The sequence below is a fragment of the Mustela nigripes genome, chromosome 2, assembly GCF_022355385.1.
Source record: "Mustela nigripes isolate SB6536 chromosome 2, MUSNIG.SB6536, whole genome shotgun sequence".
Classification (NCBI taxonomy): Eukaryota; Metazoa; Chordata; class Mammalia; order Carnivora; family Mustelidae; genus Mustela; species Mustela nigripes.
The window spans coordinates 1,263,702-1,285,453 of NC_081558.1; the positions used below are offsets into that span (position 1 = coordinate 1,263,702).

The 21,752-nt window shown below is 62.9% G+C and overlaps 2 protein-coding genes across 6 annotated transcripts; one reads left to right on the forward strand and one right to left on the reverse strand.

The window, feature by feature from the left end:
• Positions 1-4,678: 4,678 nt before the first annotated feature.
• Positions 4,679-17,753, reverse strand: MOB3A (MOB kinase activator 3A). 2 transcript variants are annotated; one of them, XM_059388552.1, is made up of 5 exons: positions 17,664-17,753; positions 16,690-16,852; positions 9,113-9,659; positions 7,798-8,000; positions 4,679-5,621 (listed from the first exon to the last, which is right to left on the reverse strand). In XM_059388552.1, the coding sequence occupies exons 3-5, from the start codon at positions 9,531-9,533 to the stop codon at positions 5,592-5,594; spliced, it is 654 nt and encodes a 217-aa protein (XP_059244535.1). In that variant the 5' UTR covers positions 9,534-9,659; positions 16,690-16,852; positions 17,664-17,753; the 3' UTR covers positions 4,679-5,591. The 2 variants fall into 2 exon arrangements, with proteins under 2 accessions (XP_059244535.1, XP_059244536.1); XM_059388553.1 differs by lacking the exons at positions 16,690-16,852; positions 17,664-17,753 and adding an exon at positions 9,795-9,957.
• On the forward strand, positions 17,669-21,653 carry IZUMO4 (IZUMO family member 4). Of its 4 annotated transcripts, none has more exons than XM_059388556.1 (10): positions 17,669-18,360; positions 18,494-18,574; positions 18,663-18,734; positions 19,080-19,106; positions 19,202-19,277; positions 19,375-19,422; positions 19,504-19,518; positions 19,791-19,808; positions 20,030-20,044; positions 20,324-21,652. In XM_059388556.1, exons 1-10 carry the CDS (start codon positions 18,147-18,149, stop codon positions 20,412-20,414), a joined length of 657 nt encoding a protein of 218 aa, XP_059244539.1. In that variant the 5' UTR covers positions 17,669-18,146; the 3' UTR covers positions 20,415-21,652. The 4 variants fall into 4 exon arrangements, 3 of the variants coding, with proteins under 3 accessions (XP_059244539.1, XP_059244538.1, XP_059244537.1); XM_059388555.1 differs by having other exon boundaries at positions 18,087-18,360; positions 20,030-20,066; positions 20,324-20,413; XM_059388554.1 differs by lacking the exon at positions 19,080-19,106 and having other exon boundaries at positions 18,087-18,360; positions 20,324-21,653.
• The last annotated feature ends 99 nt before the right edge of the window (positions 21,654-21,752 follow it).

Sequence of the window (21,752 nt, forward strand, 5' to 3'; positions counted from 1 at the left end):
AACTTAATTTTGCCAGTATGATCAGCTATGACATGGTATCTATAGATTCTGCCCTTAAAAAATGAATATGGGGGTGCCTGGGTGGCTCAGTGGGTTGAGCGTCTGCCTTCAGCTCAGGTCATGACCCCGGGTCCTGGGATCGAGCCCCGCGTTGGGCTCCCTGCTCTGTAGGGAGCCTGCGTCTCCCTCTCCCTCTGTCCCTGCCCCTGTCTGTGCTCTGTCTCTCGCTTTCTCTCTGAAATAAATGAGTAAAATCTTTTTAAAAAAGACTATATTCGGGGCATCTGACTGGTTCAGTTGGTGGAGTGTGTAACTCTTAATTTTGGGGTTGCAAGTTCAAGTTCCATGCTGAGTATGGAAATGACATAAAAATCAATCTTTAAAAAATTCCTTTTTTGAAAAGATTTTATGTATTTATTTCAGAGAGAGAAAGAGGGAGAGTGTGAGCGAGCACTAGCATGAGGGGGGAAGGTCGGAGGGGGAAGCGGACCCCGGCTGAGCAGGGAGCCTGACGTGGGACTCGATCCCAGGACCCCAGGATCATGACCTGAGCGCCAGGCCAATGTTTAACCAACAGAGCCACCTAGGAGCCCCTTAAAAATTTTCTTAAAAACAATGAATACATTCCATTAACATCTTCGGCAAGTGTGAATCTCTGTCTAGAAAACACAAGATAATCCACTTAAAATTCAGAAAAGGGGTGCCTGGGTGGCTCAGTGGCTTAAGCTGCTGCCTTCGGCTCAGGTCATGATCTCAGGGTCCTGGGATCGAGTCCCGTATCGGGCTCTCTGCTCAGCGGGGAGCCTGCTTCCCCCTCTCTCTCTGCCTGCCTCTCTGCCTACTTGTGATCTCTGTCTGTCAAATAAATAAATAAAATCTTTAAAAAAAAAAATTCAGAAAAGAAGCCAGTTACTAAACCAACTAGAAAATCAAGAGACTTCCGATTATCTCAGACACAATCATTTATAAAGTATAGTGGGAAAAAAAAAAAGACATCTCGGAAGAACACCTCACGTGTAGTAATAATCCCAAATAACTAAGAATTAACTTAAAAGAAATGTGCAGATATGAAATATCCAGATTAAGACGAAAAGTGGGGGCACCTGGGTGGCTCAGTGGGTTAAAGCCTCTGCTTTCGGCTCAGGTCATGGTCTCAGGGTCCCGGATCGAGTCCCGCATCGGGCTCTCTGCTCAGCGGGGAGCCTGCCTCCTCCTCTCTCTCTGCCTGCCTCTCTGCCTACCTGTGATCTCTGTCTGTCAAATAAATAAATAAATCTCAAAAAAAAAAAAAAAAAGATGAAAAGTGGATTTGTGGCTGCCAGGGGCTGGGGGTAGGATGGGGAGTCACAGCTAACGGAGGCGGGTCTCTTTTTTTAAGGCTGATGGAATGTTCTCGAATTTGATGGTGATGGCCAATTTTTACGGCATGTCACATATATCCATTTAATTTATTTTTTAAAGATTTCATTTATTTGACAGAGAGAGACACAGCAAGAGAGGGAACACAAGCAGGGGAGAGCCGGAGGGAGAAACAGGCTTCCTGCCGAGCAGAGCGCCCGACGTGGGACTCGATCCTAGGACCCTGGGGCCATGACCCGAGCCGGAGGCAGACACCCAAGGACTGACCGACTGACCGGCCGCCCCACCTATATCCATTTAAAAAAATCACAGGAAGACAAAAGAAAGGGAAACGCAGTGAGCAGAGCTGCCAGGTGCTGGGAATGACGAAGGGACGTTGTGGCCGGGGTAAAGGGAGAGGTGTGCAGGCCACAGGGACTGACTGACCTTCCAGAAGGAAACTGGACACCCACACTGTTTTGCAAATTTACTATTTTTACCAAAATCACAGAAGCAGTTTTTGGGGGAACTTTATGTAATTCTGGAGTCCATCTGGACTATGTGCGTAGAATGATCTAGAAAATACTAAAAAGCCAGCGTGGTGAGGAACCGGTACTGCCAGAAGCTGTAATTCCTCTAGTTTATACGTCGAACCCAGAGGCAGGGGAGCCGGAGCAGGAGGAGTGAACCGCTAGGAAATGCAGAAACAGCAGCACTTGTGAGCTGCGGGGAAGGGTCACACTGTGCTGGGTCAGGGGCTTCCTTGTTATTTAAAAAACATTTTAAAACATATAAATATTTAATATATAAAATATATAAATATATATTTAAAAAATATTTAAAATATGAACATTTCTGGGGCGCCTGAGGCGGTCCAGTTGGTGGAGTGTCCAACTCTTGGTTTCGGCTGGGGTCATGATCTCAGGGTCGTGGGGTCAAGCCCACAGCGGGCCGAGCACTCAGTGTGCTCACGATCTCTCTTCCTTTCCTTCGGCCTCTCCTCTGCTCGTGCTCTGTTTCTCTCTCTGTGTCAGATAAATGGGTTGGGGCGCCTGGGTGGCTCCGTGGGTTAAGCCTCTGCCTTCAGCTCAGGTCATGATCTCAGGGTCCTGGGATCGAGTCCCGCATTGGACTCTCTGCTCAGCAGGGAGCCTGCTTCCCCCTCTCTCTCTGCCTGCCTCTCTGCCTACTTGTGATCTCCGTCTGTCAAATAAATAAGTAGAATCTTTAAAAAAAAAAAAAAAAAGATATACTAGAGCCCAGGAGAAATTGTGTAACATATGACAAATTATATATAAAGTTTTTTTTTTATAAATGACTATATTAAAAGTATGTAACGAGTTTTTTAGAAATCAGTAAGACAAGGACACTTCCCAGTGGAAACGCGGACAAAGGCCGTCAACCGGCAGCATGAATGGGACGCGCAGCGGAGCGGCTTTCCGGCCCGACGGGAAGGCAGGCACGCGTGGCTACCATCAGCGCTGGGAGGGGTGCAGGGAGCCGGGCCCACACACCGTGTGGACGGAAGCGGGGACCGGAGCCCCCTTCTGCAGGGACCGCCGCAGCTCACCGGAACGGCTCACGACCCGACGCCCTCTGACCCGGACACCGACGCCGGCGTTTACCTACATCCAGAGTCCGGGGTATGGGTAAAGATCTGACTAGAGGAGAAGTGACGGTCCCAATCATTACTGCCAACAGCCAGTACTGTGTCCCCCGCTGGGCTCCCATATGGGACGGGCCTGCGGGGAGACGCGTGGGGGGGGCTTGTCTGCGGGGCCCTCCCCACCCCGCCGTGTGTCCCCAGGCTCCCTCTCCGCTCGGCGCTCAAGACGGGAACAGCACCATCCGTTTTTATGAACCGGGGACGATCCCAACCATCCCCGCCTTGACCTTGCTTCCGACCAGGAGTGGCGACAAGGTCTAGGAACGCCGCTGACCGGGGCCCACGTGACTGAGAAGCTGAGCGGCTCTCACCGGCCTCGGCGGCTCGTGGCTGCCGTGCTGGCCAGCGTGGGTCTGGGGATAATGCAGCCCCAGGGTGGAAGTTTTCAGGCCGGGGGCGCCTGATCTCAGCCGGCCTCAGCAAGCAGCTGCTGAGCTACAAGGGGACAGGGCTGGCCCAGGCACCAGAGGCAGCCTGCTGGGTCCCATCCGCCGGCAGGACAGACATTCACGCCGCTGAGAGGACAGTCCCCTGTGTGTCGGCCAGGAGGCCGCTCAGCCAGCCGCCTGGTCCCAGCCACACTGCCACTTCCCAGTCCGGCCAGATTTCCCGACGCCAGCACTTGAACCCCATCACCTCTCTGGGTGGGACAAGTTCTGGGGCGGCTCTCTGGGCACGGCGGGAGGAGGCCCTTGGGAGCCGGCCTCTGATTCTGGCGTTCCCAGTAGCCCAGGGCAAGAGATACCGGCCATTCTGTGGGTAAAACTTTTCCTTCTAACAGGGGTCTGAGCCTGCCGAGGCCACGGGTGACAGGTCACCACCAACTTAGGGCTTAAAACCACATGGACTGATTCTCAGAGTTCTGGGCTCGGAAGTCCTAAAACCCCGGCGCAGGCAAGGTTGGTCCCCCCGGGGCCCAGGGAGACCCGGCTCCTGCCCTTTCCTGGCCACGGCCCCCTCCACCCTCCCCGCCGGCAGCGCGGGGTCTGCCCGTCTCCGGGACCCCCGCCCTCTGCCTCCCTCTCCTGAGGACCTGGTGAAGACGCAGGGTTCCCCGGGAACCTACCTCAGGGCCCTGACAAGATCCCCTCTGCTGCGGGAGGGGACACGTCCCAGCTCCCAGGGGCCCAGGAGGGGACGTGTTTGGGGGACATTACAAATAACAGCTCCCAAATTCTTAGCGGGTTCTGGAAATTGTTGTGGTGTTTTGCACACTCAGCAGTGTCTTGAGGTCTTTCCAAATAGCGTGTGATTGCGGAGATGGGGCGCCCCCTGGGGGTGAACAGCCAGCCCAGCCCCGGGGCTCCGGCCCCATCGGTGCCCATTTTGCCAAAGGCCCCAGGCCGGACCCCCACGAGGGCGCGATCGGACCCCGTTTCCCACATCGAAGAAAGCGCTCCCCGGCTCTGCTCTCCTGATCTCTTTGGCGCAAGGCTCCCCGAGGCCTGGCTCCCTCTTGCGCCCCGCGGAGAGGCAGAGCTAACACCATGTTTAAGGGCAATGAAATGGGCAAGGGAGCAGGAACCCGCCCCAGGGGCACCCCAGGGGACACTTTGGCGGGTGCGAGCCCTCAGCACGTGGGGACAAGGGCACCCCGGGGACAAAGGTGGTGGCAGGGCCCAAAACCAGGCCCTCGGGCCAGGGAAGAGGAAATGACAGGCAGCAGCCAAGGTATGAAGACGGCACAGTGTATTGTGGCTGGCGCAGGGACACCCGCCGCCCCGGGGGACACAGTGGTTTCGGTGCTGGCCGAGGCCTGGCGTCCAGAGGGAGCTCCATTCCAGGGAAAGGGCCTCCTCGAGCCGGACCCCGGGCTGAGGCCGCGTTAATTGCACTTGCTGGCGCCCAGAGGTACTCGGAGTCGGTGCGGTCTACGCTGGGAGTGCTGCCATGGAAAAGGCCACTGAGGCCGCCGCGCAGGGTCGGGGGTTGGAGGCACAGACAGGGTGGCGCTCCTGCGGTCACTTCGGCGTGGCCCAGACGGGGCCCCTGATGTCCACGGCAGCCGGAGCTGGGATTCGGGTCCCGGGGCCGCAGGGGGCCACGCAGATGCAGGGTTCCCGCACAGCGCCGGTGCACGCTGCAGAAGGGCTCGCCCCAGCCACACGTTTGGCAAAATTCAACAGGTTCCAGCCCGGGACACGGAAGATCCGTCCCGTGTTATTCGTAAGAGAGCGGGGCCGTCTCTCTAACAGGGAGAGGAGTCCCATCATTCACGATCCATGGAGGGGCCCGGCTGGGGAGCAGGGGTGGGGTTCCCGTCGTGCGAGTTGCGAAGCAGACACGGGGTCACGAGGGCAAGTGCTAGGGGTTCACCAGTGGGTTTTCCCTGGTGCTCAACACGCAGAGCCACGGAGTTCGAGTTTGATGCCTGCCAAGGAGATGGGCTCAGGTGGCCACATGGAGACCCACGGCGGCTGCCCACCAGGATGGCGGAGGACCCCACCCCCACAGTCAGTGCAGCCGCCCCAGGACCGAGCTCGCTCACTGGGTGCGTTTTCTACAAAGCACAAGTCCGTGGTCTGGAGACGTGGCCGTAAGTGCGAGGGTCCCCTGGCACCGCCTCGGTGACTGTAGGGCCCAGGGGTCAGTGGCACATCCGAGCGGTCATTTCTTTCTGTGAAGAACAAGCCGGACGTCAGGCACTGACGCGAGGGGGCGGGGGGCACGCGCAAACGGAGAAGCAGGGGAGCCGGCCTCCAGGGGGCACGGGCCTCACTTAACGGCAAACGCAACAGACGACGGCACGCTGTCAGCCGGGGTGGTGCGCTCTTCGTGAAGGGCGAGAGGCCATGTCCTGGCCCCTGTGGGGGACGCAGGCCCCTCAACACGGAAACGACTAGCTCCCTGTGTGCCAATAAAACCTTATTTCCAGGGGCGCCTGGGTGGCTCAGTGGGTTAAAGCCTCTACCTTCGGCTCAGGTCATGATCCCAGGGTTCTGGGATCGAGCCCCGCATCGGGCTTTCTGCTCAGCAGGGAGCCTGCTTCCTCCTCTCTCTCTCTGCCTGCCTCTCTGCCTACTTGTGATTTCTGTCTGTCAAATAAATGAATAAAATCTTAAAAAAAAAAACAAAACAAAAACCTTATTTCCAAAACCAGGCAGTCATCCTGGGCCATGGTGTACTGATCTGTGCCTTCTATAGGGGACTGAACGCTGCAAAGAAACTTCTGGAAAACAGCCAGGAAATAAAGACAAGTATTATGAGACAGCCTTTAGACCCGGTGAGGGCAGCCTCGAGGGTCGTCCCAACAGATGAAGGCCAAATGCAAAAAGACGAGGTATGAAGGCCATCCGCCACGGTCTATGACAGGCCCCGGGAGCCTCGGTGCACAGGGTGGCCGGGCAGATCACCACCTGCTTCCTTGCTACACAGCCTGGGGAAGTCCGAGCTTACACGTGTTATCCTCTGTCCGGCGCCACAAAGAACTCTAAGCACTGGGCGCCTGAGTGGTCGGTGAAGCGTCTGGCTTCGCTCAGGTCACAATCTTGGGGTCCTGGGATCAGGTCCCGCACTAGGCTCAGCTGGGGGTCTGCTTCTCCCTCTTCCCTGGCCACTCCCCCACCCGCTGGTGCTCGTGTGCATGCGACTCTCTCTCAAATAAATCTTAAAAAACAGAAAATTCTCAGCATTGATGTGGGAGAAATGATGAGGGGACAGTTGAGAAAAACACCACCAAACAGATGACGGCACGGCAGGCTCCAGCTGCCGGCACTCTGAAATACGACATGGATGGAGGGGACTGTCACGTAAGGGCACCCATCTGAGGTGAACAGTCAGCAGCATTCACGTCCACAACGGTGTGGACCCTTCCTCTACCCAGTTCCAGAACTTTCCATCAGCTCAGAGTAAACCCTCCCCCCCGTTAGGCAGAGCCCACAAGGACACAGAGGCACTGGGAACGGTCATGTGAGGAGGAGTTGAATAGTCGTTGAAAGCTGGACAAAAACAGTCCAGCTCAAAGAGGGGCGCCTGGGTGGCTCAGTGGGTTAAGCTGCTGCCTTCGGCTCAGGTCATGATCTCAGGGTCCTGGGATCGAGCCCCACAGGTTTTGGGTGGGCAAAGCCCCAGTCGGAGGGTGGTTCGAGGGAGCTGTGGGCTGGGGAGTGCCGGCCAGCGAGGCTGGGGTTTCTTGGGACGGAATGCTCTGGAAACCAGCCGGTGACGGCGGAGCACCTTGGGAATGTGTCACACACGGCGGACAGCTTGCACGTGTGTGAAGTCTACCTCAATGAGGAATCAGTCACTACCGGCGTCTGGACAGGGGACACCGAGGGCCCCCGAAGCAGCCCCCCAGGCCGCTGTTGCCCGTGCTCTGGAGACCCCCGGCGTCTCCCACAGGGAAAGGGGGGCAGCCACGGGAGGGACCGGCCTCCTCCAGGCATCCCGCCCCCACGATGGCTCTGGGCTGCGCGACAGGAGTGACCTCGTTGGGGGGTGGGGGACCCCCCAGGATTCATGGCCTCTGGGGGGGGGGGCGAGTGTACCTGGGCAGCCGCATCCCCGCTTGCCCGCCAGTGGGGCAGGGACCAAAGAAAACCCCAAAGCACCCCAGCGGCTGGGTGTCGGGCGCCGGGGATCCAAGCGGCCCCCATGTCGAGAACCAAGCTGGGCGGGCTGTGCCGGCTGTCCCTGGCTTCCGCCCCCCACCCCCACCCCCACCCCACACCCCCCACCCAAGCCTGGCTGGAACGCCCCGCCCCGCCCCCAGCGGCCCCGCCCTTCCGCCGCGGCCCCGCCCCGCGCTCACCAGCGGCCCCGCCCCCTCCCGCCGCGGCCCCGCCCGCGCCCACCAGCGGCTCCAGCTCCTTGGTGTCGATGAGGCCGAACTCGCGCACGAAGTAGTAGAAGTGCTTGTAGCACGTGTTGACGTGCGCCTCGGAGCCCAGCTGTGCGATGCGGTCGAAGTGGTGGATGTAGACGTGCACGAACACGCGGAACAGCCGCGACAGGATCTTCTTCACCGCCTGCAGGAAGTTCTTGGGAAACGGCGTCCCTGCGCGGGGCCGGGGGTCAGCCGGGCTGCCGGGAGCCCCCGCCGCACCCCCACCGCGCCCCTGGGCCACCCTCCCCCGGCCTCCCCTAGCAACGGCCGGAGCCCTCCGTCTGCGAGCCCTCCTCGCCCGGTCCTGGGCGTGATTCCGCTCCGTCCGTTTTACTGAATCAAATGGGACAGCGCGTCCACACGCTGCTGGACGCTGACGGCCGAGCCCCGAGGGTTCCCTCCCCACCTCCGCTCTGTCTACACGCAGACACAACCTGCCTGCCGCCGTGCCCCAGGCCCGAACTCGGACGACAGAGTTCAGTGCCTCTCGTCTCCCCTTTTCTCCATGGTGCTGACGTGCCCCTGCTGGGGGGTCCCAGTCTGTGCACTGGGCGCCCCCACGTGTTCCTTCTGCCCCCCACCCATTCCCGGGTCTGCAGTGGCACCAGCGGGCGGCGGCCCAGACCAGAGAGAACACACGGGCCCCCACCCTTGTCACGGGGACCCTGCTGGCTAACGGTGGGTAGGGGGCGGACCTGAGACGGCAGGGAGCTCATGCGGTGCCGGGCCAGGCCCCCACACAGCGGAGCCCACACAGCTGCCCTCCAGCGGGGAGATGGGCGCGGAGCCGAGGGCAGGCAGGAAAGAAAAAGCTCTCCGGGAGCTGTGTGTGACAGGTCCAGCCTGACCCCGCGCTGGGATGGCTGGGGAGTGACCGCTCTAGGGAAAGGGATTCCTTGCAGGTGATGGAAGGTTCTGGAATTAGGCAGTAGTGACGGTTGCACAACTCGGCAAACATACTGACAACTGAGCGAATGGATCTGAGGACACGGGGCTCAGTGAGAGCGGCCAGACCCAGAAGGACGCGTCCCACAGGACCCCACTCCCAGGAGGGCCCCAGAGGAGTCCTGTCCATGCAGACAGTGAGGAGGGGGTGGGAGCCGGGGCTGGGGCAGGGGTGGGGATGACGGCTGATGGGTACCAGGCTGCTCTCGCAGTGGTGAAATGTTCTAGCACTAAACAGCACTGAACTGCACACTTTAAACGGGCAGACGTGTGAACGCAGACTCCCCCGGTCGGAGGAGGGCACTGGGCCTGGCCCGCCCCCGCGCCCCGTGGCTCACCGACGTGGGTGGGGAAGAGCCCCTCGTCGTTGATCTGCACCTCGACCCAGTCCATGAGCAGGTCCATGTAGCGGGGGGCCGACAGCGCCGTGGGCTTGCGGAACTGGTGCTCGTCCTGCCAGCGGTACTCGTACTTGGGGCCGCCCGACATGACCGGGCACGACTGCTCCGTGCACCCGTCGCCGATGGTGCCGTAGATGAGGTTGATGCGGTTGAAGAAGTCCACCACGTGCACGGCCACCCAGTCACTGAGCTCCTCGCCGGGGGGCAGCTGCACGGCCAGCTTCAGGTCCAGCCCCGCATTCAGCGATGCTTGTGCCTTCTTGTGCAGCTCGAAGCGCTGGGTGCCCGGCTCGAACTTGCGCTTGGGACGGAAGGTCTTGTCCTTGTTGAACACTTGCTTCAGGAAGGGGTTGGACATGTCGGCCCCGGCCCGGTCGGCACACTCGCCGGTGACGCTTCCGCAGACGGGCCCAGGCGGGACGCTGGTGTCGGGTGGCCGCCGTGGGGACGGGAGATCCGCTGCACCCCGGGCCTTCCCTGAGACCTGCAACACGGGTGGGGGACAGTCAGCTGGTTCTGGAAACGCCGCTCTGGCGCGGGCCTCCAGAGCTGGAAAGCATGATTTCTGCTTCTGCACTGCCTCCGACCCCTCGCTGCACTGGATGCCCTCCTTTCGCACCTGAGGACGTGTGCAAAGACCCCATTCCCGATGGCGGACGTGAATTCTGGGGGGACACTCTCCACCGCAGTGCCCATCTCAGAGGCCTGGACGAGCCTTGCTGGGTCCGGCCTGCCCAACACGGGACCGTGACGCATGCCCGCTGGTTCCCCAGGATGAGGCCCCGCCGAGAGAGCCCACCTCCCCTGGTGCCCCCTGCAGCCTTCTCTGGGCCCGGCGTCCTCCTCGGTTACATGTGGACAGCACGGACCCCCCTTCAGAGAGCACAAGGGCATGCGATCGAGCACATGAAGGCGGCGAGCAGGCTCGTACTGGGGGCGCAGTCACCAGGCTGTGCCCGGGGCCGTCCCCACCCTGCACCACCCAGCATGGTCCCGGGGCACGGCCAGGCTAAGACAGCGGGGGCTGGGGTGGGGAAGCCTGGCGCCCAGTGGAGCCAGCGGGGTGGAGGTCTCCGGAGTTCACCAGGCGGAAGGCGCAGAAGGGGAAGTCTGGGGAGAACTGGGAAGCGGAAGGACCGGCGGGTGGCCCCACCCCACCCTGCACACACCGCGCCCAAGTTGCCGACCCGTTACAGTCCACGCCCCCCCGCCTTCTCTCTGCTTAAATCGTGGGGTTCAGTCCCCTGGCTCGGAACTGGCTGGTCGTCAAGCAGCCTGTCCCTCCAGACCTGGCACGTTGCTGTAGCAAATTACCACACACCTAGGGCTCCTAACAGCCCAACTCCAGAAAGTTCTGGAGGTCCCACATCTGGAATGGGATTCCTGGGAGCTCCTGCCTTTCCCAGCTTCTGGAGGAACCCCATACTCTCTGGCCTCTGTTTCCCTCAGACCTGCTTCTATGGAGATGCCCCTCAGCCCCCCAGGACCCAGGGCAGCCCCGGCAGAGTGCCGCAGTGTCACCAGTACCACAGACAGCGGAGCCAAAGAGAGGAGCACCGGCATCCCGGGCCCAGACTCCTGCGGGGCCCAGTGGGTGGACACAGTGTCCCCAGGACGACGATGTCGGGCTGACAGGGACGCCTGGCTACTAGCAAACATGCAGTTAGGGCTTCCCCGTGACTCCTGCAGGCGCGGCCCCCGAGAAGATCCCCGAGAGCCGGTGGCCCTCCCGTGGGGCCCGCGCCCCTCCACCTGCTCGCCCAGACCCTGCGACCAAAGGCCAGGCTCCTCGAGCCAGCGATGGATGTCAGACGCTGCGTGTCACGCGCCGACGGCCTAAACCAGCGCTGGGGCCGGGACACCTGTGTCCCCACGGCTGTGGGGTGGCCGGGACCGAGCCGACCTGCAGGCACCTGGAGCGGAGGGGCTGTGGCGCTCACGCGGAGCCTGGAGAGCTGGTCCTCCCGCGGTTAGCGAGGGGTGTGGGGGCCGAGTGGGAGGCGGCAGCAGAGGTGGAGCGACCCACCTCCACAGCTGTCCAACCCGGCCAGCGTGGCCTCATCCTTGGTGTGAACCCGGGACCCCACGCTCAGGGCTCAGGCGGCGCCTGATGTGCCCTGGTCAGGGGAGAGGATGTGGTAGGAGGAATAAAGGCCGCAGAGACATCCCCGTCCTGGCCCGAGACCTGTGGACGTGTTTCCTCCCGTGGCAGAGGGGCCCGTCAGGGCCCCGAGCTGGGGGCTGCGTTCCTGGGGGGCCTGGCATCCCCACGAGGTCGTCACGAGAGGGAGGCAGAGGGCAGGGAGGATGGAGGGGGCCGCAGGCCAGGAAAGGGCAGGAGCCGGGTCTCCCTGAGCCCGGGGGGGGACCAGCCCTGACTGCACCGTTCTGAACTCCTGACCTTCAGAACTGTGAGATGATAGATAGATCCATGTTTCTTTAGGCCACGAAATCTGTGGTCACTCGCTACAGCAGCCCTAGGCCACGCATGGCGTCCCCGAGTGCTGGCTGGGGTAACTGCTGACGACGCCGGCCAGGCCCTGGTCGCACAAGGGCTCAGGGCTCCCTTCCCTGCACTGACCCGCAAAGCCCGACCATCTTGTGGGCCCAGCTCTGCAGTGTGGGCGCCGGAAGGTCTGCTCGAGGCAGGATAAACCGTGCGGAACACCGGAGGGGAGCATCCGGGACGGAAGAGCTGGCCACGGACGACCGGGCTAGGGGGACGAGAGAAGCCCCAGTGGGAGGAGGAGGGAACCACCGCTCCCCAGGAGAACGGCCGTCACCACGAAGGACAATCATGGTGTCAGTGAGGACATGCAGAAACGGGACTCCTCATGCGTGGCCGCTGCTGTGGCAAGAGCCCGGCAGTCAGACGGAGCCTCTGCCAGGTCCACGCCCAAGACAAGGGACAATAAACATCCACATGGAAACGTCACGTGCAAACGTGTATTCGGGGCAGCACGATCTGGGATAATCACCAAAAGGGTGGAAACAACCCAAAGGTCCCTCAACAGGTGAACGCGTGATCAAGCTGTGTCCCTCACGTGGGAGCGCCCCAGGGCGTGGACAGGAGCGAGGCCCCACGTGCAGCCCCTGGGACGGACCCCGAGCCCACGATGCACAGGGAGGGACCCAGACACAGGAGGCCCCACGGGGTGTGAGTCCACGCAGATGACACACCAGACCAAGCCCCTCCACGGACGGGAAGGGGCTTGTGTCGGGTATCTGGAGGCCATGGAAGTGGCCAGTGGCGGTGGCTGTGCGTGGCCTCGATGAACTGAAAACACGAAGCCCCGTGCCGGCGTGCGGGGGGCTCGGCCCGCGGACCGTCTCTAACGGCTCTGACTCCCTGCTGGGGAAAGAGGCCCGAGGGGAGCCCAACCTGGCCCCTGACAGAACTGGTCAGCAGCCCCACGGCCACACTGCAGCCGCTCCGGAGTTGCTCACGGAGCAGAGGCGCAGGTGACGGTCCATCCGAGGGAACGACCTCTGGCGGCAGCTCTGAAGCGGGAGGGAGTGGGCCATCGACCCAGCCCAAGGGCCTCCCCTCGCTCGCCGCCGGCTCTGGTTGTCCCCCCCTTCTTGCGGCTGTGCTGACTCCTGGCTGGGCACATCCCGGTCACTGTCTGAGGACGGGGTGGCTACCCGAGCAAATGGGAAAATGGGCCCAAATTAGATCAGCACCCTGGGCCCTGCTAACATTGGGGTATCCCGGGCGCTGAGCAGCACCCCCAGGTATGAGGACCCCAGATGTCCCCAGACACTGCCCCGTGTCCCTTGGGGGGAGTCATCTGGCCGAGAGCCTGCCTTAGAGGACAGTGACTCCCTGCTACCTGGTTAACCAGTCAGGATGCCTGGATAGGGAGGAACCAGAGCTCAAACCCCAGGCTGTGGGGGTGAAGCCACCATCTGTCCTGCCAGGCCACGTGCCTCCACGGCAAACCACCTATCCATTATTTAGGCGTCCATCGGTCTCACCCCAAGGCCAGGGCACCCCCGGGACCAGGGCTGTTCCCCTACCACAGCTCTGCTCACAACCCACGTGTGTGCTTTCCAGGCCCCAGGCCCGGGCAGCAGACCCTCCTGGTCTCGGGAGGCAGGCACAGTCCCGGGTGCCCAGGACCTGGATGGAGGGAGGTGGTGCCCCAGAGCGCGCAGCCCCACTCACCCACCTGTAGCCCAGGCCTCTCTACACTGTGGACGGGTGCACCGGACAGGCCGGCGGGGACCCCCGGGCCTCACCGGAGACTGCTGATGCCCAAGCGGCCTGCCTCCCTGTCCCGCTGGCTGATCGCACACCTGGCCACTCTCGGGCCACCCTGGGCACAGGTCACGGGGGAGCGATGCCCTGCAGGCCAACTGGAGGAGCGAATCACCCGCTCCCGCCGCCCAAGAGCAGAGTCACCCGCTCCCGCCACCCGAGAGCAGGGCCCCCTGCTTCCTCACTCACGGCCACGCTTCAACCTGCAAACTCCCTTCTGCTTGAGAACGCCGGGCCGGGGCTGCGTCCCCGCCCGGCCGAACTGGGGCCACTGTCGCTCCTGCTGGGCCTAGCCTGGCTTCCGGGCCTCTCGTGCACCTCGCCAGCACCCCGTTGTTGCCTCTTTGGGGCCTCTGGGGGTGGCTCTGGGAGCTTAGCTTGTGACCATGTCACTGTGGACTTGTGACCGGCACAGATGGAAGCGAGTCGTGTGAGATGGCAGGGCCTCAGGGGCACGGCAGGGTCTGCCCACGGGCCTCCAGGCCTGGGGCCAGACGCGCTCCAGGCCGGTTCTGGAAGACGGGGCGGCGGGCAGCTCTCGGGGCTCCTGCCTGCTCTGTGTCTTCTCAGAATGGGCGAGGAATTTTTTAAGTGGAACCAATGATTTTCTAAAAACCTTCCCTGAAGGGAAGAATTCCCCTCCGAAACAAAGGACTTTCCATGGGAAACACAGGCGCCCCGTGGCCGAGGGGTGGCCGGCCACCTCAATGTGCCTTTGCCTTGAGAAGTGCTGCAGGGGGCGACCCCCATTGCCACCCGCAGCCCAGGTGACCGGCTCTTCCCAGACACCCCCGAGGACAGCGCGGGGGAAGGTGGACAGGCTTCTCACGGGCGGCCCGGGATCTCGCCTCAAAGGAGACGCGGCAGTACTCAGCAGCCTCCAGGCTGAGGAAGGTGAGCCACAAAACTCCCCACCCCACCCCCTCCTCCCCTCTTTTCTTCTGAAAACCAAACAAAACACAGTTCCTCCAAGCAGCTGCCTTGCACGACCCTGCCGGGGAGAAGCCGTGGCCCCTGCCACTTCCTTCCGGTGCCTCTGTGTCCTGCTTGGGCGGCAGCCACGTCCCCACTGCAGGGACACTGCTGGAGCAGGGCAGGGCCTAGACCGACAGGCCACAACCGCCAAGGTCAGCCCTGTGTGTCCTCGATCAGCCGACCCTGGCTCCCGGCCGGGCACCCAAGAGTTTGGCTGGAAGATGCTCGAAGCCCGGGATCGGTCCTGTCCAAGAAGACCGCACCCCAGAGCTGTCTTCCACTGTCGAAATGTAGATTTTTAAAAAACCAGCACAGCTTCCCGGGTGGGGAGCCACCAGGCGGGGAGCCACCCACCTGCAGGACCCCCAGGATGGTGGCTCCAGCCCCTCCCCCCAACCCCACAGGGCGTGGCATTCTACCCGCATTTGGCCCTCCTGTCTTTGCTTCTGGGGTGAAGTTCCCCAATTTGTTTTGTAGGAAGGCAGGAAGTGGTTTGCAGAGACCACAGCAGGCCAGGTGCTACCACGGGGCTCTGCATACTCAGTCCCCCCGATAAGCCTTTTATAGTCCACTGTGATGTAATTCATGTACTACAGATAACTTTTAAAGTAGACAATCCAGTGGTTTGTAGTACAATCAGAGGGAAAGCAACCATCACAATTCTAGAACATTCTCAGCACCTAAAAAAAAACCCTGTGCCCAGCCACAGTCACTCCCCATCGGTCCGTTATGGGTCGAATCCCTTCCCCCAAAACATACCCGGCACCTGTGAATGGGATCTTCTCTGGAAATAAGGTCTTTGCAGATATAAAGATGAGGTCACGCTGGGCAGGGGAGCCCCAAGCCCAATGACAAGGGTCTTTAGAAGAACACGGAAATCTGGACGCAGACACACGGAGAAGTGGGCCATGGGACCAGGGCGGCAGAGAGGGGGCACAGGTCTACAAGCCGAAGGACGCCTGAGATTGCCTGGAACCCCCAGAAGCCGGGAGAGGCAGGAAGGGCCTCAGAGTCAGAACAGTCGCAAATACAAGGGGGGCCTGGATGCGAGCCCGGGTGTCCTGAGCCTCCCACATGGGCTGCCCCAGGCAGGAGGGGGCGCCGGGCACACACGGGGCTGCGAGGCCCCTGCCCCTCCCCCTCCCCCTGCACCTTCCCCACCCGGAGACTAATGCTGAAATACTGTTTGGCCCCTGTCCCCTGGGGCAGAGAAAGCAGAGCGTGAAAGCCAGTCCGAGGCCTGCTGGTTGGCCTGGGTGCTGCCTCACCGCTCGCTGGATCTGCCCTTTCCGCCGAAACTATCTGAATCTCGAGATTCTAGGAAATCAGGAACGGGGCTCTCCTGCTGGGGCACGTCTGAAACTTCCCTGAGGAGAAGCCCAAGGTCTGAGCCAGCTGCTCGGGGAGTCTGGGTTCAAGCTCCATTTCGCCACGCGCTGGACAAGGCAGACCCACTCCTGGGACCAGGCTCGCCGCGGACTTGGCGCCGAGTGCCCCTGGCTGGGCAGCGCTTGTGCAGACGGACAAGCCCACGGAAGGTGGCTTAGGAAACAGCTCAGGAACCGAACGAGCATTTCCGAGGACCCCCCCCCCCCCAGGAGGGCAAAGAACCGCCGCTGCTCCTGCTCAGAGAGGAGCGAGGCGCACCCGGAACTCCCTCCTGGGTTACCGGGGATGTCTGGCGCACAGACTCCGGCCCTCAGCCTCCGCGATGGAGACGGGGACGTGCCCTGCCTTCAGGGAGGTTCAGACAAGAACTCCGCAGCCCGGCAGAGAACAGAGGAAGCTCAGTGGTGTGTCCCTGAGCCAGAGCAGCCAGGCTGCGTGCGGCACCGACCGGGAGGCCCGGTGTCACCTCCCGCCTGTGTTCATCATGTCTCGGTGGTGTTCCGCCACCGGTCGCAAACATCGGGCTCTGGCGGGGAGGCTGGTCATGGGGGAGGCCGAGCAGTTATGGGGAGAGGGAGCCTGGGGAGCCCCACCTTCTACTCTGGCTCAGAACCTGAAACTGCTCTTAAAAATAAGCCCGATTTAGGGCGCCTGGGTGTCTCAGTGGGTTAAGCCTCTGCCTCCAGCTCAGATCATGATCCCGGGGTGCTGGGATCGAGCCCCACATCGGGCTCTCTGCTCCGCGGGGAGCCTGCTTCCCCCCGCACCTGCCTGCTGCTCTGCCTCCTTGTGATCTCTCTCTCTCTGTGTCAAATAAGTAAATAAATAAATAATCTTTAAAAAATAAGCCCGATTTAAACAAGATTATAACCAACACTAACTCACTTACCCACACCCAGCACCTGGTTACCAGCTTGTGCCGCTAGCCCCGTTCAAGGACTCAAGCCCGCCGCGGAGAGCAGTGAGGCCGGTGGAAGCAGGAGCCGGATGGGCGTTGGCGTTAGGACCGCGACATGAGCCAGGGCAGAATCTCGCACTGTCCGGGGGCCTTGCTGAAAAGTGGAAAAGTGGAGTCACTACTAAGACCGCACCCATTTTACCCAGGAATGCCAGACTGGCACACCAGCAGGTGCGGCAAATCTCACGGTCACCTTATCTTTTATTTTTTTTTGTCAAACATGCTGTGTCTGGGACTCGGCGAGTATGGGGCACCCACCCCTCAGCTGAGACTCTGCAGGGGTGAGGGAGACCGGAAGCCACGTGCGCAGATGGCCCCGACCAGGGTGTTGCAGGGTGCGTGCCTGCAGGGGGGGGACGTCCACTTGCTCTGTTCTCATCCACAGGCAGGACACGGCTCAGTGGCTTCTGAGAACGGACCCAACAGGTGGCCACGGACACCCGGGGACACACTGGACGGAGGACTTCGGGGGAGGCCGCAGTGCGCGGCCCTAGCGTGGGCCGGGGGTGTGGCCCCTCCTGTCACTCCCGCCGAGCCTGTAACCCGGGCTAGTAAGAGCCCAGGCTGTCCGCGGTAGAGCAGGAGCGAAGCCGCGGGGCACCTGTCGCAGAACCGAGCGCAAGCCGGAGAGCAAAGCGTCGGGCCGCGCCCGCTCCGGCATCCTCCCCTCCGGAGGGATCGCCCCGTCCCGCCGCCCGCGTTCGCCGCCTCCACCCGGCCTCCCCGCCGCCCGCGTTCGCCCCTCCGGAGGGATCGCCCCGTCCCGCCGCCCGCGTTCGCCGCCTCCACCCGGTCTCCCCGCCGCCCGCGTTCGCCCCTCCGGAGGGATCCCCCGTCCCGCCGCCCGCGTTCGCCGCCCCCATCCGGCCTCCCCGCCGCCCGCGCCCGTCCCTCAGGGGACCCACCTGCAGGCTCACGTCCAACCGGCCGCGGCTGTCCGGCGTCCAGCGACCGCCGCCCCGGAGCCACAGAGCGCAGCGCCCGCCCCGCCACCCCGCCCAGACAGATGTACTTCCGCTACCCGCCTGGGCCTCCCCGGAAGCGGAGCGGAAGTGGGGGCGCGGTCTAGAACAAGGGGGGGCGCTCCCCGCCGCCGCGCTCTGTTGCCTGGCAACCGAAAACGGGCCGGGACGGCATTGGCTGGTGCTGGGGCGTGGGCGGAGCTTGCGCAGCGCCGGGAGCGCGGAGCGGGTCTTCCAGCCCGGGAGGAGGAGCTTGTGCGTGTCCTGGGCGCATGCGTGGGGCGCGGCCAACCCCTCCCCTCGGAGGGGCGATCCGGGCGGAGCCCGGGGGCGGGGCCGGCAGTTGTCCGTTGCGGGGCGGGGCCGGCGTCGGGGGCGTGGCGCGGGAGGCGCCGTTGGTTGGCGGGCGGCGGGCGGCGGCGGGCCATGGCCCTGCTACTGTGCCTGGGCCTGACTGCGGCGCTGGCCCGCGGCTGCCTGCACTGCCACAGCAACTTCTCGGAGAAGTTCTCCTTCTACCGCCATCACGTGAACCTCAAGTCCTGGTGGGTGGGCGACATCCCCGTGTCGGGCTCGCTGCTCACCGACTGGGGCCAGGACACGATGAAGGAGCTGCACCTGGCCATCCCCGCGGAGATCAGTGAGTGCGCGCAGGGGAGGCGGGGCCCGCCTGGGGGCGCCCCCGACCCCGCCAGACCCCGGCCCCGCCTGACCCCCAGCGCTGCCGGACACCCGGCCTGGGCTGCTCACCTGCCGCCCCCTCCCGCCCGCAGCCCGGGAGAAGCTGAACCAGGTGGCGAACGCCGTGTACCAGAAGATGGATCAGCTGTACCAGGGGAAGATGTATTTCCCCGGTGAGCGGGCAGCCGCCACGCGCGGGAAACGGACACGGGCCCCTCCGCCCCCTGCCCGAGCCTCACCTCTCTTGCCCACCCCCATCAGGGTATTTTCCCAATGAGCTGCGAGCCATCTTCCGGGAGCAGGTGCACCTCATCCAGAATGCCATCATCGAAAGTGAGCAAATGGAGAGTCCGGGCGGGTGGGGGAGAGCCCCGGGAGCGGCTGGGAAGTCCCCTGAGGTCGGGCGAGGGGCTGGCAGGGTGCATTCCGCACAGAACACGAAGGGGACAGAAGGGCAGCTCCCCAAGGCAGGGCCCCTTCCAGCGACTGGGCCGTGGCCCTGGGTAACCCCCGCCCGCCCCTCCCTGCCACCTGCCCCCGCGGGTCCCTGGAGGCATGCTGCCCTCCACCAGCCCTTTGGGCCCCCAGGCTGAACGCCACCCTGGGGGAGCCTTGGGCGGGGCAGGAAGGGTGGGCAGGGCAGGGGACAGGCAGGTTGGTGCTCTTGTGCCCACACAGGCCGCATTGACTGTCAGCGTCACTGTGGTGAGTGAGGCCCGGTGCAGCCCGCGGGGCCCAGCGGGGAAGGCTCCCCGGGAGGCCGAGGCGGGGAGCCCGCGGCTGCCTCCTGTGTGTTGCAGGCATCTTCCAGTATCAGACCATCTCCTGCACCAACTGCACCGACTCGCACGTCATCTGCTTTGGCTACAACTGCGAGTAGGGCCCCACCATGGGGCAAGGGGAGGTCCTGGCCTGGGGAGGGCAGGGCTCCGGACGCGGGGCCTCCCCATCTCCACGCCTCCTGCGCCCGCAGGTCGTCGGTACAGTGGGAAACAGCCGTGCAGGGCCTCCTCCTATACATGTGAGTTGAGGCGGCTGGGCTCTGGGGGGGCAGCCCGACCTCAGCCCTGCCAACCCGAGTCCAACCTCGCTGTCGTTGTAGAAACAAGTGGCACAAGTACGTGAGTTTTATCAGAGGCAGGGAGTGTGCTTTAAGCCCTCGTGGGTGAGTATGAGCTGCAGCGGCCACAGAAGGCGGCACCTGGCCCCCGGGCTCCGGACCCCAGCCCTTCCTTCCGTGAGCACCTCTGGGCTCGGCTGGCGCCAGAGGCGCCAGACAGTGGTCAGAGCTGGGGAGGGCCCCCAAGGATGGATTTGCCCCAGTGCAGGGACCTGGGGGCCACCAGCCCTAAAGCTTGGAGCTAAGAGAGACTCTGTCGTGTCTTTCAGAGAGGACACGGACACAAGGTAAGCCACCCCTCACCCCCAATCCCCGCCCTGTGCTCTCCAAAGCCCTGGCCAGGCCTTCTGAAAGGGAGGTGGGGACAGACCAGGAGGGGTTGGACAGGGCAGACACAGCTGGCTGGGGTTCCTGGCACCTGGGACAAGCCAGATGTCACCTCTGCAACCACACCCAAGCGATCGCTTCATGAATAAACATCAGCTGTCCTCCTCCCGCGGACGCACAGAACCACTCCGGCCTTGTGAGTGGCTCAGAGGCAGGCTGTGAGGACCCGGGCCGGGCCGGGGTCTGGGGTGGGTGGGCTCCGTAAGCCAGAGATCGAAACCCAACAGCTAATTTGCCCGAGCCGCACCCCCGCGCGTTTTTTGCGGCCTGTTGTGGGAGTGCTGGGCGTGACACTGAGCTTTGAAGGTCTTGTCTGCGCCCTGTCACAGGCGCCAGCACCCCAGCAACGACCCTGGCAGAGGCCAGGAAGTGGAACAGGGACAGAGGGCTGAGGGCACTCCTGTCTCTCCAACAGTCTGATATCACCAAGCTTCACGTGTCTTGAGCCCCCACACCTGGCCAACCTGACTCTAGAAAATGCTTCCGAGTGCCTGACACAGCACTGATGGGCACCGGCTTCGCCAGACCGGCCCCAGCCTGGAGGCGGAGCCAGGACTTGGCTGGACTGTCCCAGCCTGACCCCCTGGAGCAGCTGCTGCCGCCTTCCTGCTCTCCTGTCCGAGCCTGGGGCCCCCGGGAGGGGAGTGTGGCTTTGCCGGGCAGGGTCCCTGAGCTATTAGATGCGATGATTAAACGTCCCTGACATTTCTCATCACGGAGCGGTCCTTCTCAGGGCAACAGGGGTCAACCCATCCTGGTCACACACACACGGGGACGGGACTGTGGGCAGAGGGACGTCCATGCCTGTTCTGGTGCAATCCGTCTGAACACCGCTGGGCTGGCTGGGATGCGGCAGGTGCACTGAGGACTCAGAGACCGCAGTTTGGTGAAAACTGGGGCCAGCTCGGGCGCCTCTCAGGGCTCACCCACGTCGAGCCAAACCTGAGCCACAGGAGCACAGAAGGGTCCTGCTGCGTCTCTTCCTTCTGCAAACCCTCCACGGAGCTTACGAGGGGCCCCAAGCACTTGATCTGAGCAGCAGGCAAGCAGGGGACCCAGGGGCCAGAGTCCCGCCCGGAGGCGGCCTTGTGCCTGGAAGTGCTGCTGGCAGTGGCCCGTCCACATCAGGACCAGTACATGAGGCATGTGGGGCGCAACATGCTGGTGACTGTGAGAATGGCAGTCTCACGGGTGAGCGCCCACCCAGGGGATGGGTGTGGGGAGCGCGGGCTGGTGGCCCGGCCAGAACCGCCCTCGCTGCGTCAACGTGGGGTCTGTCGCCTCGGTGCTTCCTGGGCCGCAGGAAGGGAGGTGAGGGCCAGCAAGGGGTCTGGCGCGGCACAGGACGCGTGACTCTGTCCACTGAGAGAGTGAGAAGGCCTCGTGGCTGGTGCTTCTGGACGTATTATCAAGCGGGGACGCTGGTGGCCGGTGGGTCTGCCCATCTGTGCTCAGGCTCCGTGATCTCCCGCCAGCGATTTCAAGCTCGAGCTGATCTGGCTGCCCGTCCACTGACCCCTCCTTACTGGTCTTGAACGGACCCTGTCCGCACGGTGTAAGGCCCGCGGGCGTGCGGAAGGTCAGGCCAACACAGGTGGGACCTGCCTCGCAGTAGCCATCCTGCCACTCACCCACGCGCCGCTCGCTAGCGAGGTGCCCTGAAGCGTGGGCACATCCACGGGGCATCGCCGGCGCGGCTCCTGGAGCCCACGGGTCAGGCGGCTCCTTGCCACACCACCCAAGCTTGGGGTGTATGGCGATGACACGACCTCCATCACGAGGGGACGGGCGCATGGGTAGGACGGGCCACCGGCAGCTCAAGGACTGTCCAGAGCCCCCGGGTG